Raw genomic sequence first — 16,127 nt, forward strand, 5'->3', positions numbered from 1 at the left:
ACCAAAAATTAGACGGGTATGGTGGCGGGCGCCTGTAATTCCAGCTACTGGGGAGGCTGAGGCAGGAGAATCGCTTGAATCCAGGGTAGAGGTTGCAGTGAGCCAAGATCCTGCCACTGCACTTCAGCTTGGGGGACAAAGTGATACTCTGTCTCAAAAAAAAAAAAATTAATTTGATTTCAATGAACGTTAGTTTTTTCACCTGTAAAACAGGATAATAAAAGACAACTCATAGGGTGATGGTGAAAGCGGAGGCAATGTCTTCAATTGCCTAGTATGTAGCAATGACTCCACAAATGATAGTTTAAAAATGTTTATTTAGATAACTTACAAACACCAATTAGAGATGAACCCTTTTTCCAAAGTCAGTTGTACATCTTTCAATACCATACTTTTAAATTTCTTTCCTATAACATAGGAAAAAGCAAAATACAGTGTTGTAATTTAAAAGTTTGGATGCATTTATTAACCTGTCTGAGTATGGCTACTTTCTTGAACTCTCTTTGCTTCAGAATAGTTCCTTTTTATACAATAAGGACAATTGTGATTATACCCAAAGTATATCAAAAGAAAAAGAAGCGACCACCATCATGCGATAAAAATACTTTATAAAAGGAAACTTTTTGGCAAACAAGTGTGTGTCAATCTAGAACTGGAACCTGTGTAATGATCTTGGGCATACTTTTGGCATTTCTAGGCCCATTTTCTTGTGTAACCTCGTGATAATAATAATGTCTCTTGGGGTAGTATGAGTTAAGATAAAATGAAATCATTAATTCATAGCCTATTATAAAACCATAAGTTATGATAGTAACATTTTACAATTACAAATATTGAATTATTTTAGCTAGAGAATGTCATATGTGCAATGATGTTATCAATATGACTTCTATAGATACTTTTTTTTTTTTGGTTTGTGCTTGATTAGAATAGACATGTAAATGCAGATGAACTGTCAAAAGGCCTGGGAGGAAAGACTAGGATGTTTTTGATAGAAAAGGTGCATTTCTGAACTTAATTGCCCTTAACAGGACTTGTCTGGACCGCACAAAAGCCATAAGGTTTTAAGTTCACTAAGGTATTAATTTCTGTCCACTTTCACATCCATGTCCAGGGTTCAATTACAGGGCTGGTCTCCGAAGTTTCGTTTTGATGGATACAACATGATACATTAAAATTGATGCCATTCATGGGGACCCATAGTTAATGGCACATCTGTAACACAAATACAAGTAATACCAAAAAGCATTATTAAGTGAACTGTATCTTAGAAATGGTGGTAGATGTTTTCTCATATAAACATCTATAGTACAAGTTATGTAACAATAAAAAACATGAATGATATGCAATATAATATTTAAGCATGGTTTAATGGGAGAGGGGAACTTACCAATTTTTATTGCATGCTTTGACCCTGGTAGTTTTCCTTCTTCAAACCTATTCTGAGCTAATTTATGTTTAACATCATTTAGATGTTTTTACAACTTCTTTGTCCTTCTTATAGTCATTGGCAAGTAGATCAATTTACTGAGGTCCCTCGGTCTCTTGAGATGTAGGATGAAAAAATGCACAATTACCTACAAAATAAACAAATGTAGGTCTTATTCTTGAACAAGCTTGGAGGTTTGTGTCAGCAGACAGTGATTTTTGTAAACTTGAAAAGGATCTGAATTAGGAAGGAGTAGGCAATGGATGGGTGATGGAATAAGGAGGAGAGATGAAGGAAGTCTTCATTGACCTGAGTTGTGAATACGCTGGTTTCTGGAACCTTCCATTTTACTCCCCTTTCTGATTTCAATTTGCTCTTTGTCAAAGGGGGAAAAAAGAAAAAAAAAGGAATCCTTAAGTTTGGATACTGGTCAATAGTTGGAACGTAAGAGTTGGTGACAAGAATTTTAGAGTCAATGTACCAATTTCACTGATGAGTCACTGAGAACTTTGTTCAAGTCATTTAACCTTGTGTTACTTCAGTTCCTGATGTGTTCAAAAAGGATAAATTTGATCTTAAAACTAGTTAAATAGATTGACTATTTAGAGTTCTAAGAGGATATTTAATTATGTAAATGTCTACCACTTTAATAATTACACTCTGGCAGTATGTCTTAATCTTTATCTATGCTTTGGCTAAATTTTAAAACTTTACATTATAAACATATCTTTTTTAAACTTCATTTTCCAACTATATTCTTCATGTCCTTGGTATCCTTGTTTCATGGATTTCTTTTCTCTCAGAATATTTTGAAAACTGTTTCAGATCAATAAGTCTGCTTTTGCTGGTATTTTGGATTCTAATCAAATCTTTTATATTTTATCTTACTTGAATTAGGATTCTTTCCCTTATAATCTACTGCCAGCATATTAGCCTGATATTTTTATTGTATGGAAAATATCCACATTTTATTTTACAGTAAAAGCATAATGTATATGTAATGTGACTAGAAATGATGTATCTTAAATTTCACATAATTTTTGTCAACGAATCCTTGTCTATCTTATTTGTGTATGACTTACTCTTCATAAATACATATATTATATATATATATATATATAGTATGTAAGATGGAAGAGGGAAAATTTCATCATTACATTTTATTTATCTATTAGAGATGGGGTCTTGCTGTGTTGCCCAGGTTGGTCTTAAACTCCTGGGCTCAAGAGATCCTCCCACTTTAGCCACCTGAGTAGCTGCGACTGTAGGTATGCATCATTGCTTCTGGCTCACCATTAAATTTAGAATTAGAATTTTGCAGCTATGAATGGACCTAGAGGTTATCTAGTTCAAGCCCCTCATTTTAAATGTAAGAAAATGGGTAAATCACTTACTTGTCTAAGGCTACAAAGCACTTAGTGATAGACAGTAGGGACTAGAACTCATCAGTCCTGGGTCCCCAGCCACTGTTGTTACTACTGAACTCGTAATACGCTTGTATCCTTTAATTGGTGAATTTGGTTAAGGTCAACCCACGTTGGATTCAGCCTCTAGATAAGCTTATCTCTTTGTACTTGAACACTGCACCTTTAATTCAGGCCATCCAAAACTATAACCTTGTAAATCAGAAGCTGAGATGGAGAACTGGCACAGATCCATTCTCCTACTGAAAAAACATATGCTCCACAGACGCTGGATAGTCATCTTTGTTTCCAAGGACAACACATCACTTCTCAGAGATAACAATCCATTCTATATTTATTTGACAAACATTAATTTACATTCTCTATGCAACAGGCACTGTGTGTTTCATATCTTAGGGTCCCTGAACTTACACTGTTAAGATGAAGGCAAATGTGAAACAAATAATAGAAAGAGTTGAATCTATAAGTATATATATCTTAAAAGCATGAAGTTAAAAATGTCCTTCTTTGCATTGCAGTTTCTTGCAAAATTTGCCCTTTTAAAACATAATCAGGAAAGGGAGCAAGATGAGCATATAATGAAAAGTTGGTTACTCATAATTGCCAAGCTTTATTTGGCCCATGCTTAACAGGTGTTTCTCCTGCCAGGTATACTGTTGTAACTACAGGAAGTTGTTCTGGAGTTGGGAGAGCTGAAGTTTCGAAGTGGGGTAGGGAAAAGGAATATATTCATTATGTTTATATTAGTATTTTTATTATTATAAAAATAAAGCATTCTTGGATAAAACATTCAAACTATACTTAAAGATACAAATTGCAAAGGGAAAAGTTATCTCTATTCTGGATATACAATCAACAGTTTTCTGTTCTTTTTTCCAGGAATAGTCTATGCATATAGAAACACATAGATGTGTATATGTTTTTTCCACAAATGGTTTAAAATACTAAACATGCTTTTCCCCACACTTAGCCTGTGCATATTCACACATCAGTACACACTGATCCATTTAAGAAAATTGGTGCATACTTTTGTATGCTTTTACCACAATTTAAGAAGAAGCTGACTACTTTTTTAAAGTCAGAAATACTGGAAAGGGGACGGGCATGGTGGTGCACGCCTGTAATCCCAGAACTTTGGGAGGTCAAGGCGGGCAGATTACTTGATCTCAGGAGTTGGAGACCAGCTTGGGTAACATGATGAAACCCCTTTTCTACAAAAAACACAAAAATTAGCCAGGCATGGTGGTGCGCACCCGTAGTCCCAGCTATTTAGGAGGCTGAGGTGGGAGGATGGCTTGAGCCCAGGAGCGGGTTGCAGTGAGCCAAAATCGCGCCACTGCACTCTAGCCTGGGCGACAGACCCTATCTCGGAAAAAAAAAAAAAAAAAAAAAAAATTCTGGGAAGGTTAAAAAATATATATTTAACATATTATATATTTGAAACAGCCATTGTCACAGTGGATAACAGTCACAGGTGTATAATAGTGAAAGTTCGTTAAATTAATATTTCTTCGTGTTTGTTGACTCGTACAACCTATTAGTGTTTTGATTGGTTGAATTTGTCTTTTCATTCATGACTGCTGAAAACTTTCTCCCTAACTAACCTGAGGAAGTGGTAAAAGTTAAACTTTTTTCCGGTATGAGGCCACCCTTGGTGCTGTCTGTAATTATCTAGATATGGCAGCCAGGATCCAACAGCTTTGCGTTTTAACTCATATGGACTTTCCTGGCGAATTCCTTGCCCCCCTCTGCTCCCCACTTAGCTTGACTTCCTGTCTTTTATCATCCTCAATCTATCAAGATCCTACAATGTGCTCAGAATAGGGCAGAACAAATCACTGTTTTACCTCACAATTTAAGGAAGGCAGGGGGCTAGTTTTTAAGATAAAAAGTCTTTTAACAAAACATAAACTCCCCAAAATTTCCTTCAAACCAAACAGCATTGTCACACCCTCACAAGCTCTCATTACTTACACAGCCAGATGACTCAAGATTACTAACGTTTCTATTCATAAGGAGTTTGCTGGCCCCAAATCAACACAATCAAGCCCTCCCCCACCTTCCTTCTCTCTCCCCTGAGAGACTGACGTTTGGAACTCGCGCCGCACCAGGTTTTTTCAGAATGAAGACGATGTGTGTTGCTGCTGGAACTCTTTGTCCTGGGATTTTATAAACACCTCCCCCACTCCTTTTTAAAGTTCTGTTTTTGAGGTGGGGGAAAAAGAAGTCGGAATCTGTTTAGCCTCTAAATCTCCCAATTCAGAAATATATTCTAAGAATTTAATAGAAAAAGACCAAGGGCTGTATCTGCTATTTACTGCAGAACCGGGTATTCCTATCAGAAATCTCCTACATGTGTCACCAAGATCAGAGACAAGGAGGGAAACAGCATGATCCCTGCCTTCTGGAGGGTTACAGCTGAAGCTTCCGCTGCTTCTGCACTTGACCTCAAAACAAACAAAAAACCCACCGCAAACAACAACAAAAAAATCGGGGCCCACCTTTCCCCTTAGATCTTTCACTTGACAGCTTTCTCGGCCAAAAATAAGGCACCCTACATCTGAATGCATCCCTAAGGCCTTACCGCACCCAGTCCAGGAGGCAGTCGTTGCAGCTGCCCTCCACCCAACTCCGCGCTTTTCCACACGCGCTCGTGGAAGGCGAAAACCGCTTATACAACTGGACTCGGCCCGTTTCCTTTCGGTAGCCTCCCCATAGCCCAAGACGCTGTCCCCAGCCGCTGCCGGTTCCCACCCCGGCCCCTTCGCGATCCTCCGGCGCGCGGGCGGGGCCGGGGAGGAGCGCGGGGGCGGCCGGGAGGGGGCGCCGCCGGGGCGCGAGCTAGACGCAGAGGGCCGCGGAGGACGCGGGAGGCTAGCGGGCAGCCGAGGTCGTGCTAGGTTCCCGCGCCCGGAGGCCTTCGTCGAGGGAGAGGCGTGGCGGCGGCAGCAGGAGGGCTGCAGGAGCGGTCGGGCTGGCGGTTCCGCGCCGCGGCTCCTTCTGCCCAGCGCCCGCAACTCTGGGCTGAGAACTTCTCCCGCCGGCCCACTCGCCCTCGCCCTGCGCACTGGGCTCCAGGCGACTCCCGCACCTTGTCCCCGGCCCGCCCCCGCCTCCTCCTTCGGCCGCACCACTCCCCCTGCCGGCCGCGCTTCTCTCCGTTACAAAGGAGGGAAAATGAGCCGGGCGGCGGCGGCGCGGCGCGGGGCCACCACGGCGGCGGCGAGCGCGGCCGCCCCCGGCACCACGTAAACCGCCCCCGCCCGCCCAGCAGCGGCCCAGGCCGGAGCGGAGCCTGCTTGCTGCTCGCCTCCCTAGCCCTGCGCGTCGCCTCCCACCCCGCCGAGGAGGTGGAGGAGGAGGAGGCGCCGCTTTCCCCGCGGCGCGCGCCCTCGCCGTTGTCTGAGCTGTGCCCTGGACCAGTTTAGGGAAGTTGCCGGGGCCCCGCGTCGCCCAGATGTGCGACCTCATTGAGCCGCAGTCGGCCGAGAAGATCGGCAAGATGAAGAAGTTGCGGAGAACTTTGTCGGAGAGTTTCAGCCGCATTGGTGAGTAACGCGATGCCCCCTGCACCCCCAGCGCCCGGTCCCCTCGGCCCGCGCCCCCGCCGCGCTCCTGGCACCAGCCATGCAGCTGCCAGCGGGGCTGGCGTGGGGTGCGTTGCGAGCGGGGGTCGAGGGCACAGTGCTAGGGACCCGGGGGAGGGCGAGGACGCAAAGGAAGAGACCCCTCTCCCTCAGGATCTGGGGGGTTCATTTGTAGTCTCTCTCAAGCCTACAATATGGGTTCCCCCCTCCTCCGCCACTAGTGCTCGCCCTTTCGCGCGCGTGGGGGACGGACGAGGGGACCCCTCGGCTCCCACCGCGCAAGGGGTTGCGCGGCTGCTTGGGCCACTTGTTATTTTTTGCGCACAGACTTTGATATTGGGCGTTTAGTCAGTAATTTAGCTTTGGAAATTGGTGAAACATTAGACTGTGCCCTGGAATTGTTTAACATATCCAACCTGAAGGGAAGTGGGACAGTTACCTTGGGACCTATTGTTCGGTACTTCGGGTCCTGGAAAGCGAGATTTGGGTGCTCAGTCTCGAGGTCTCTGAATCTTCCCGCGACTGGAGAGAAATGCGCGCTGTGGAGTTGTCTGGACATTTAGTAATGTCTCCGGAACTTGTTCCATTTACTAGAGCTCACGGGCTATTGTCTTTGAACCAAGCAACCAACTGACCAACAGGGTTTAGGACAGTGAAGAATAAATGCATGTCACAGGTTGTAACAGGGTGACAGCAGTGTCACGTGAAATGGGTTTGTTAGATTTTGAGTATGGGGCATAGAAAACCCCTTTTAACCTGAAGAGGTAGCTGTCCCCCGCCCCATACTGTCACAACTTTCACTGATACACGTAACTACCCTGAGCAAGAGAATGCTATAGCCACAAAAAATAATCCCTGCGAGTCCCTAGGAAGCTGCCTAGTCTTTGTTTAAAATGTCGTCCACGTTAACGAAGGTGTTAATGGAAATTAAGCATAAAGGTACTTAATTCCTTAAAATAAAACCCTGGGATGCACATGAGTGTTACAGATATTCTTCCACACATTCATTGTAAGACACACAAACTTTCTTCAAGTGAGAGAGTACAATGGATCGAAATGTAGCCAAGTGGTTTTTTGTTTTGTTTTTTGTTTTTTTTTTGATCTTTCAACTTAAAATTTTGTGTTGGTATGCAAAATATTTCCCAAGGTGACTGTAAATTTATGGTATGAAACCAATCTTTAGTTTTATTTATTGCATGTATTGGATATTAATTTCACTCTTCAGAGTTAGGGATACATATGGAGAGTCCCTGCATTCATATGAAGTTTGAAGCCAAGAAGAGTGTGAGAGAGGGAGATGTTGAGTCGTATTCATTATTAACGAGGATGTTTCAGCCCTGACCCAAACCTTCACAGACGCGGGTTCTGGAGTCCATTAAGCCCTGTTTTAAAACACATTAACTATATGTTTACTAATGCTAATGATTCTGTTGGAGCCCCTCCAGTTTTGTGTTAAATAATTCATTGCAATTGAGTCTCAGTAAGAAACCAAGGACATTAATATAAAGGTTCCTTATGTTTAAATAATTTCAAGGTTTTGATCGACAATCAGTAAAATTTGGATTAAGTACAGTGCTGGCAAATGGGGGTATTATAGTTAATTGGATTTTCTAGCTTACTGAGATTTAGTGATGTGAAACTCCTTTTGAATCCAACTCTTGTTAAAATGTCTTCTAAGATCTGGTGGATTTTATATCCTCCCTTTAGGACACAGAATACAGTGCAGTGAGCACAGCTGATTATTTCTTGTATTGATGGAAGGTATGATTCTGAATTGCAGATCTCACTGTGGAATACTGTAAAAGTGGATACTGAAGTGATTATAGTTGTATACCAAGCCAAGGACATTTCATTAAAAGTAGCAGAAACAAAATCTGTATTTTCTTATTTTCTTGGTGTTTTATATTGTATTTGCAAAATTAAAACCAGTGGACTCATTCTGATTATCTAAGGATTTTTAAGGTGCTAGAGGTTATTGAGTTGAGGGCTTACTGTGGGATTATATAGTGCATGAGTTAAGAATGTGGGCTGTGTGTCATACAGACTGGGTGTTTCCAGTGTTGCTATGCCTAGCTGAGGTCCTTCAACTTCTCTGAGCTTCAGTTTTTCATGTACAACTCAGTTTTGTTGTTGGCTTTTAGTGAAATAATGCATACCATGTCCTGTGTGGCACATTAAATAAAGACTCAGTAAACGTTCAAGATATGTTATCATTGTTTTTGTTATTATTAGGGATTCCATCATACTGACTTAACTGATCTTACAGAAAGCAAGAGAAGAGGGAAGTGGCCATTGACTTTGTAGTGTAGCCAGTCGTAAAACAGCATGTGGTTTGGAGTTAGGCAGGCCTGGATTTGAACTTGGTTTTCCCTGCCTGCTCTGTGCCTTTGGCAGCCAGTGGAATTTCTCTAAAGCCCAGAGTCCTCATCTGTAAATATTCATATAAGTTGAATATATGTGAAGACTAAAATGGATAAAATACATGAAAAATCTAGTGCAGTATCTATCACAAGGTGAAGGTCATACCGTAGGCTGTCATTATTCCTTCCAATTTCTGTTTATACCCCATCATCCTCCTTTCTTCACTGGTACTTCAAGAGGAGATCAAAGAGCGAATGGTTTATTTTTGTTGAATAATCCACACTGCAACATACTCATTCTCCTTAACCAATCTAAGATGGCTTTCGAAATAGACATACTGACTTTATTTTGCTGCTTTAGTATGATCCAAAAGTGTAGCTTGTTGTATGGTGAAATGTACAATATTATTGTTTAGCTGAAAGAAATTATTAATCATTCATCTATTGAAAATGAGGAAATGTTTGAAAGTATCTGATATCCAGTGTTTATCATTAATAATAATAATTCTGAATACATAAAGCAATGCTAATGTTTAATTTGTTTACACATCAGCTGTCATGCTGAGTCTGTCACTGTCCACCCCAAATACAGCTGATCTGAGATTACTATATTATAAAACACATTGGCTTTCAAGCCATAGCACTCTAATTTACGATATCTGCCAGGGAATGACTACGATATAGTTATGGTTCTTTTATAAGATGGGTGTAATTGAATTTTAAAGGCACCCATCAATTTCGGTAATATTTATGGTTTTCTACTAAATAGTGTCAGCATGGTCACCTATTTAGGAATTACTGCAGTTGTCTCACACTTTTTTTTTTTTTTAAGTTTAGGCTAACAGACAAATGGGAACTTAATTATTGAATAGTTTAAGTATATTAAAGTTCATTTCCTCTTTTCTTTCTTGTTTTTTTTTTTATTTTTGAATGTTAGCCTAGAAGAAGAAAGGCTTTATGTAATATCCGGTTTATGGTTAAGGTCAAACTGACATTTTTTCATACTCATTTGAATGCATTTCTTCATACTTATTTGGACTATCTCCTAGAGAAAAGGAAGTTTATACTCTGCGATATTTGAGATGAACCCCATGTATACCATTTCTTTAAAGGATATGGTTTGTGAGGAAACTAAATAAAAAGAAGAGGCTGTAATTACACTGAACTTTGGGGTTTGTTACCTTGTGCTGTAAGTGTGTAACTCTAGAGTCCAGTTGTCATTTGATGAATTCATTATGTCAGAAAAGAGAAATGTAAGGTTAAATGTTCAGACACAAAATTTAACTATTGTACCATATTTTCCCCAATGCAACTTCAAAATATTTTAATTTGAAAACTACAAAATGGAATTTATATCTATGATCTTTTAAGAGAGAACCAGTGTATCATTTTCATACACCAAAACTTAAGTGTATCTCAAAAGATACTCTCCTTTTGCCATTGAGTTAGGGCTCATTAATTCAACAAATAATTACTGAGTAACTCCTCTCCACTGTAGACATTGTTCTGACAGTCAGATTGACTGACCAATGTGGCTGGTCCCTGTCCTCAAGGATTTTAAGGGAAAACAGGCCAATGAATAGGCATTTACAATACAAAGTGACAAATTCTGCCGTGAAGATTAGCGAAATTTGCTGTTGGAGAACACAGGAGGAGCACCACTTTCATCTAGGTGAAATCATGAGAAGCTTTCTAGAGGAAGCAATGTGTGAGCAGAAGACTGAATAGAATATCTGCTGATCTGAAATATTTTCATATGCCCCTTGGCTATTCCAGAATTGTGTAATATGCTTGTTACTCCATGAAATCCTTCAAGATAATTGTGGATTTACATTTACATGAATGACTACGGCCATCAGGGAATGTAATCAATAATGAGATGTTGTATTCTTGTTTGGGTCAGAATTTACTTATCAGTGACCTGGTGAATATCTGGCAAACACATCTTAAGTTGGTGTTTATTGTCACTGTTAACTGCTGTTCAGGACAAGGACTCAGAATTTAGAAGAAACCGTGTAAGGTGTGAGTCTAGCAGCGAATGACTTCAGTGAAGTAATGGTGTTCTGTGGTAACCTTGAGCTTGAGAGTATTGTGCAGATGAGAGAATCTGGCTTCCTGTTCTTTATGTCATAGCAAATACACTTGCAGTTTCTTCTGTTTTCTCCTCTTGATACCTCCAGACCCCACCTCTTTGTCCAGAATGTTGGAGAATTGTCAGGACTAGGAGATAAGAAGGAAATAGTCCAGTCTCGCTGTTCAAGACAGTCTAGTTTTCTGCTGTCTTCATTTCTCAACTTGAGGGTTTTCATTCCGTATTTACAGTTCCCTAAGGGATAGTATCTTGTTTTTTGGCAGCAGAGGAACAGGGTCTCACTCTGTCGCCCAGACTGGAGTGCAGTGGCGCAATCTTGGCTCACTGCAACCTCTGCCTCCTAGGCTCATGTGATCCTCCCACCTCAGCCTCCCGAATAGCTGGCAGGGCACCACCTCAATGCCTGGCTAATTTTATGTATGTATGTATGTATGTATGTATGTATGTATGTATGTATGTATTTGGTATTGTTTTTGTAGAGACGGGATTTCCCCCTGTTGCCCAGGCTGGTCTCAAACTCCTGAGCTCAGGCGATCCATCCGCCTCAGCCTTCCAAAGTGCTGGGATTACAGGTGTGAGCCACTGCACCTGATGGGGCAGTATCAACTGTAGTTAAAAAGAACCACAGGATGCTTTGCTTAAAAAAACACATGGCTAAATTTCCAGAACTTTTATAATGTCCAAAATAAAGACAGTATGTTTAAAAGTTTGTGCCGTGAATTATAAGTTTACTGCTGTAGCTTTGCATCTTGCATGGCAACCACATAGTGCGTGTGTTCCATTAAGCTTTGTTAAATGAGCTAGGTATGAGGCTGTATGGTAATTTGCTTATGTTAGACTTTGTATGTGAAATCAATGGGCTATTAATTTCTTATTCCAAAGAATTTTGTTTTTCAGATGGAGCAACTTGTCTATATTTAGAATTACATTACTGATGTTTTGTAAAGGACTCATTAGTCAAGTATGTTAATTAAAGGACACGCCTTAGGTTGAGGGAGTAGACAGTATAGTAATATTGTTGACTGGTATTTATACAGAACCTTGTAGCTTAGAAGTTAAATTCTAGTGAAAATGCAGTCATTAGAAGTTAGCTAGGATCTTAATATGGTTCTATCAAAACAGATTATTTTAGATTTAATGTAGGTTATTTTAGATTTAATGTAGGTTAAGTTAAATACATAATTAAAACATGTGCAAGTAATTGAATGCAAGATAAGCCATTCACAACAAAGGACTGTCTTTTTATTTTCCATTCACTTTCAGAAGAAATAGTTATCCAATAAAGAAAGATTAGTTTATTAGGCAAAAGGGAAAAATAAGAAACTTTTAGAAACATTTTATTTCCCTCAGCCTACCTGCATCCGTCCCTTAATTCACCACAATCACATTCTTGAAAACACAAATATATGAAACAGAGAAAAAATAACCTTTTCACGAGTGTTAGAGTATGTATCCTAAGCTTTTCTATGATAGCTTCAGTTTAGGCACATTGCTTTTCTCAGAGCTTAATTGCCAGAATAATTTGCTTTTCATTGCTTTTGTCAGAACAAAGCTTTCCAAGTAATAGCTACCCAAGTGCTTCTATCCAGACTAAATCAGGTTTAAAGCAGCAAACACCTATGCACAGTTCTGTAAATTTGAAACATTTATCCAGCTAGTAGTTTCAGATAAATTAGCTATTTAATGCATTCTTCTTAATATGAAACATTCTAAGTAATTGTAAAATGTAAGGAACTAGATGTTTGCCAACTGTAGGTGAAATTCTTCTCTTTCTATGTTGGGTGAAAATATTCCAATTCTAAAGCTATGGACAGTCATACTTATATGATGATGGTCCCGCAAGATTATAATACTGTATTTTTACTGTACATTTTTCTATGTTTAGATACACAAATACTTGCCATTGTGTTACAGTTGCCTACAGTGTTCAGTACAGTAAACATGCTGTATAGGTTTGTAGCCTAGGAGTAATAGGCTATACCATACAGCCTAGGTATGTAGTAGGTAATACCATCTAGGTTTGTATAAGTACACTCTGTGACATTTGCACAATGAAATTGCCTAACGGTGCATTTCTCAGAATGTATCCCAGTTGTTAAGTGACACATGACCGTATTTAAAATAAATTTGAAGTATTTGCTGGTTCCTATAAAATATTCTGAGTGTATTGTTTTCATTTGAAATACTTTGTTATAAAATTTATCATGTTGAAATGTTTAAATTATGTCTCTTACTCTGCAATGCTTATTTTAGCAGGCTTAATCTTTCATCAACATACCTACTCTTCACTCAGTATGAAAGTGTCATTCAGGGCTCTATGCAAAGTAGGTGTCATCCTAACAATTGGTGATATCTTCTCAAAACCCAGGAGTTTAAGGGGAAATTTCTTTAATATTACTTTGTGATTCTTTTATGCTTTCATTAAAACATGTTCCAACTAAAGAAGACATAGGGAACAGTTACGTGTGCTTCTTTCTTAGATCTGGGAGGATAGTTCTGTTTGCATATTTATGAAAAATATTTCAAAAAGATTCATGCTGTGCAATTCTCTTTCTTTCATTTGCAGTTTTCGTATTTGTATCATAACATTGTTATTCAGGTTTGGGTACAATTTACTTTCTGAAATGAAAACACCATACTGCCTTTTTTTAAAATTCTGTTTTCTATAACTTAGTCTCTTTGGAATTTTTCATAATAACTGTTTCCTTTTCCTTCTTATTTTATAGCTTTGAAGAAAGATGACACCACCTTTGATGAGGTAGGTTAAATTTCTTCATCTAATGTTAGATGTATTTAATTACTACCAGGTAGTCAGTAGGTGCCAACTTTGTACTTAGAAACAGAAAAAAATGCCTTTAAAACACACACACGAGATGACATCTGTTTATTTCATTGCATTATGATATTTTCAAATTTTAAAATAATCATTCAAATGAGTTTTGGTAGCAAGTAACAGAAATATGTCTTTTTCAATTAATAAACTAATTAGAAGACACATGCAGGCCTTTGTGTTGTTGCCTTCTTGCTGGTGGTAGTGCTTGAGACGTGCAGCGTGATGTACATGCTTAAGGGAAGTCTGGAACTGTTGGTAAGTTGGGCACCATGGCTCCTTGCAGACCTCAGCTGAATCAGGGTGTGATATGTTGTTGATGCCACATATTGTCTGTCAGTCTCCCGAAGGAGGAGCTGACTTTTCATGTTCTGGTTTTCCTATTCTTTGTATATCAGATCTGTCTTGATCTACTTGCCGCAAAGCAGTATAAAATACCGTTCAAGTAAGGCAGAGAGTTCATGTGTAATTAATAGCATCCTGAATGTGATTTTAAAATTGCAGTCATTCCTGAATTTTTGTAGTAAAAGTGGGAATCAACAGAGAAATAATGAATGTTTACAAAATGTTTTCACAGTGGTAAAGAGTGAAGTGTTTCCTTGTAACCATCCTGAGCCACACTCATTGATCTGTGTTGTAAACTGGGCCACATGTATATATAGATTGTGTTTTTTTGTTTGTTTGTTTGTTTGTTTTTTTGAGACGGAGTCTTGCTCTGTTGCCCAGGCTGGAGTGTAGTGGTGTGATCCCGGCTCTCTGCAAGCTCCGCCTCCTGGGTTCACGCCATTTTCCTGCCTCAGCCTCTCGAGTAACTGAGACTACAGGTGCCCGCCACCACACCCGGCTAATTTTTTTTTTTAGTAGAGACGGGGTTTCACCATGATAGCCAGGATAGTCTCGATCTCCTGACCTTGTGATCCACCCGCCTTGGCCTCCCAAAGTGCTGGGATTACAGGTGTGAGCCACTGCGCCCGGCCTAGTTTGTGTTTTTGTATAGGAACATGGGTGTTATCTATACAGTGTGCTTACTCTAAGGCTTGATGAAAGCATAAATTAGTTTGGTCTGGTGGTTTAATAGTTACATATTCCGTGAAATATGCTACCTGTCTTCCCTCTGCGGCAGTACTTCAGTGAGGAAAGGGCATTTGTGCTCATGGAAAGTCCCCTTGGCCATGTGGCTGGCTGTGGTGCATGGCAGGTCTGCTCAGGGAGAACCTGCTCCAGGCTGGGATTTCTGGATGGGACCAGCGTCATTTGGCTGACACAGTCTGCTGCTTCATCTGCTGCACCTGTTCTCTTTTTCCTGGGCTGAGCTTTACAAACCCGTGTGTCCCTGGACTCTGAAGCAACTTTCCCTGCCAGCATTCCTGTGACATCCTCTGCAAAACTTAATTCTTGTAGGCTTGAAGCAATAGAGGAGTCTTTTCTTCTCCCTTCATAGTGGGCAATAGTGGAGTTTTCCTCTAAACCTGTATTTCTGGAATTTCTGTAGTGTTGTTATTGAGATGTTTTTCAGGAGAGTGTTTTCTTTCTTTTCAGGAGAAATCAATACGAGAATATTTGGCACCATTTTTCTCTTTGTAAAGAAAGTTTCCCCTCTAATTATGGTGATAATTTAAGCTTACATAAAAAAAGAGAAATAAGGAAAAGGAGAAAGAAAAAAATCTCATAAATCCTGTTACCCCGATACAACAACTGTTGAATGTTCTTGCTGCTTTCCCCGTGTTTTGAAAAAAAACCCATTATTATATCCTGCTTTTTTCTTTGGTACAATAACATTATATTTTCCCATGTTTTTACAAACTCTTCCTAATAATCATTAGGAATTTTGAAAACCTTTTTTCTTGCTTAAACACTATTGTTAGTGATTAGCTTTAAAAAACACCTGAGGCTGGTAACTGCTCCCTATCTCTGTTATTCTGAAACCTCTGTATAGTCAAAGGTTTGGAGTTTGTAATTTGGGTCAAAATCATCCTTAGATTTTGCAAAGTGGTTTCCTTCCTCTGCCACAAGAGATTGGTAACTATCACAAATCAGTAAGTCAGAATGCTCGACTTGGAAGATCCATTGGAAATGATAATTTTCCCACTCATCATTTCACAGATGAAGAAATTGAGATCCAGAACGGGCAGGTAATTTCCAGCTAATGAAGGAAAGACTCAAGGCCAGAAAAGCTTGGGAGATAGTAGTAATGAAGCCATGCTGGGGTATAATCCCTAATTCAACTGTCCCCTGTTTGGGCATTTGACTTATTCATTTCATATCCTTTGTAAAATAGAGATAATAATAGTATCTTCTCTTTAAGGTAGTTGAGAGAATGAAATAAGCTAACGCACATAAAGGTTTCAGAATAATGGGTCACAAAAAGTGAATATCTCGTAATTGGTGTTATCATCTTCATTGCC

The 16,127-nt window shown here is 39.7% G+C and overlaps 1 protein-coding gene and 1 long non-coding RNA gene across 2 annotated transcripts in view; one reads left to right on the forward strand and one right to left on the reverse strand.

Moving 5' to 3' along the window:
• Positions 1-297: 297 nt before the first annotated feature.
• LOC104655249 lies at positions 298-5,572 on the reverse strand. Its single transcript, XR_746943.2, has 3 exons — positions 5,438-5,572; positions 1,391-1,577; positions 298-1,215 (listed from the first exon to the last, which is right to left on the reverse strand). It is a non-coding gene; the product is annotated as an uncharacterized LOC104655249 (long non-coding RNA).
• Positions 5,573-6,101: 529 nt separating this feature from the next.
• The window catches only part of CDK14 (cyclin dependent kinase 14), a 598,852-nt gene continuing 588,826 nt past the window's right edge, over positions 6,102-16,127 (forward strand). The window contains exons 1-2 of the mRNA XM_010354653.2: positions 6,102-6,401; positions 13,619-13,650. Of these exons, the coding sequence (XP_010352955.1) occupies positions 6,311-6,401; positions 13,619-13,650 (123 nt within the window). The 5' untranslated portion in view covers positions 6,102-6,310. The remainder of the gene's footprint in view (positions 6,402-13,618; positions 13,651-16,127) is intronic.

This window comes from Rhinopithecus roxellana, chromosome 6, assembly GCF_007565055.1.
Source record: "Rhinopithecus roxellana isolate Shanxi Qingling chromosome 6, ASM756505v1, whole genome shotgun sequence".
Taxonomy (NCBI): Eukaryota; Metazoa; Chordata; class Mammalia; order Primates; family Cercopithecidae; genus Rhinopithecus; species Rhinopithecus roxellana.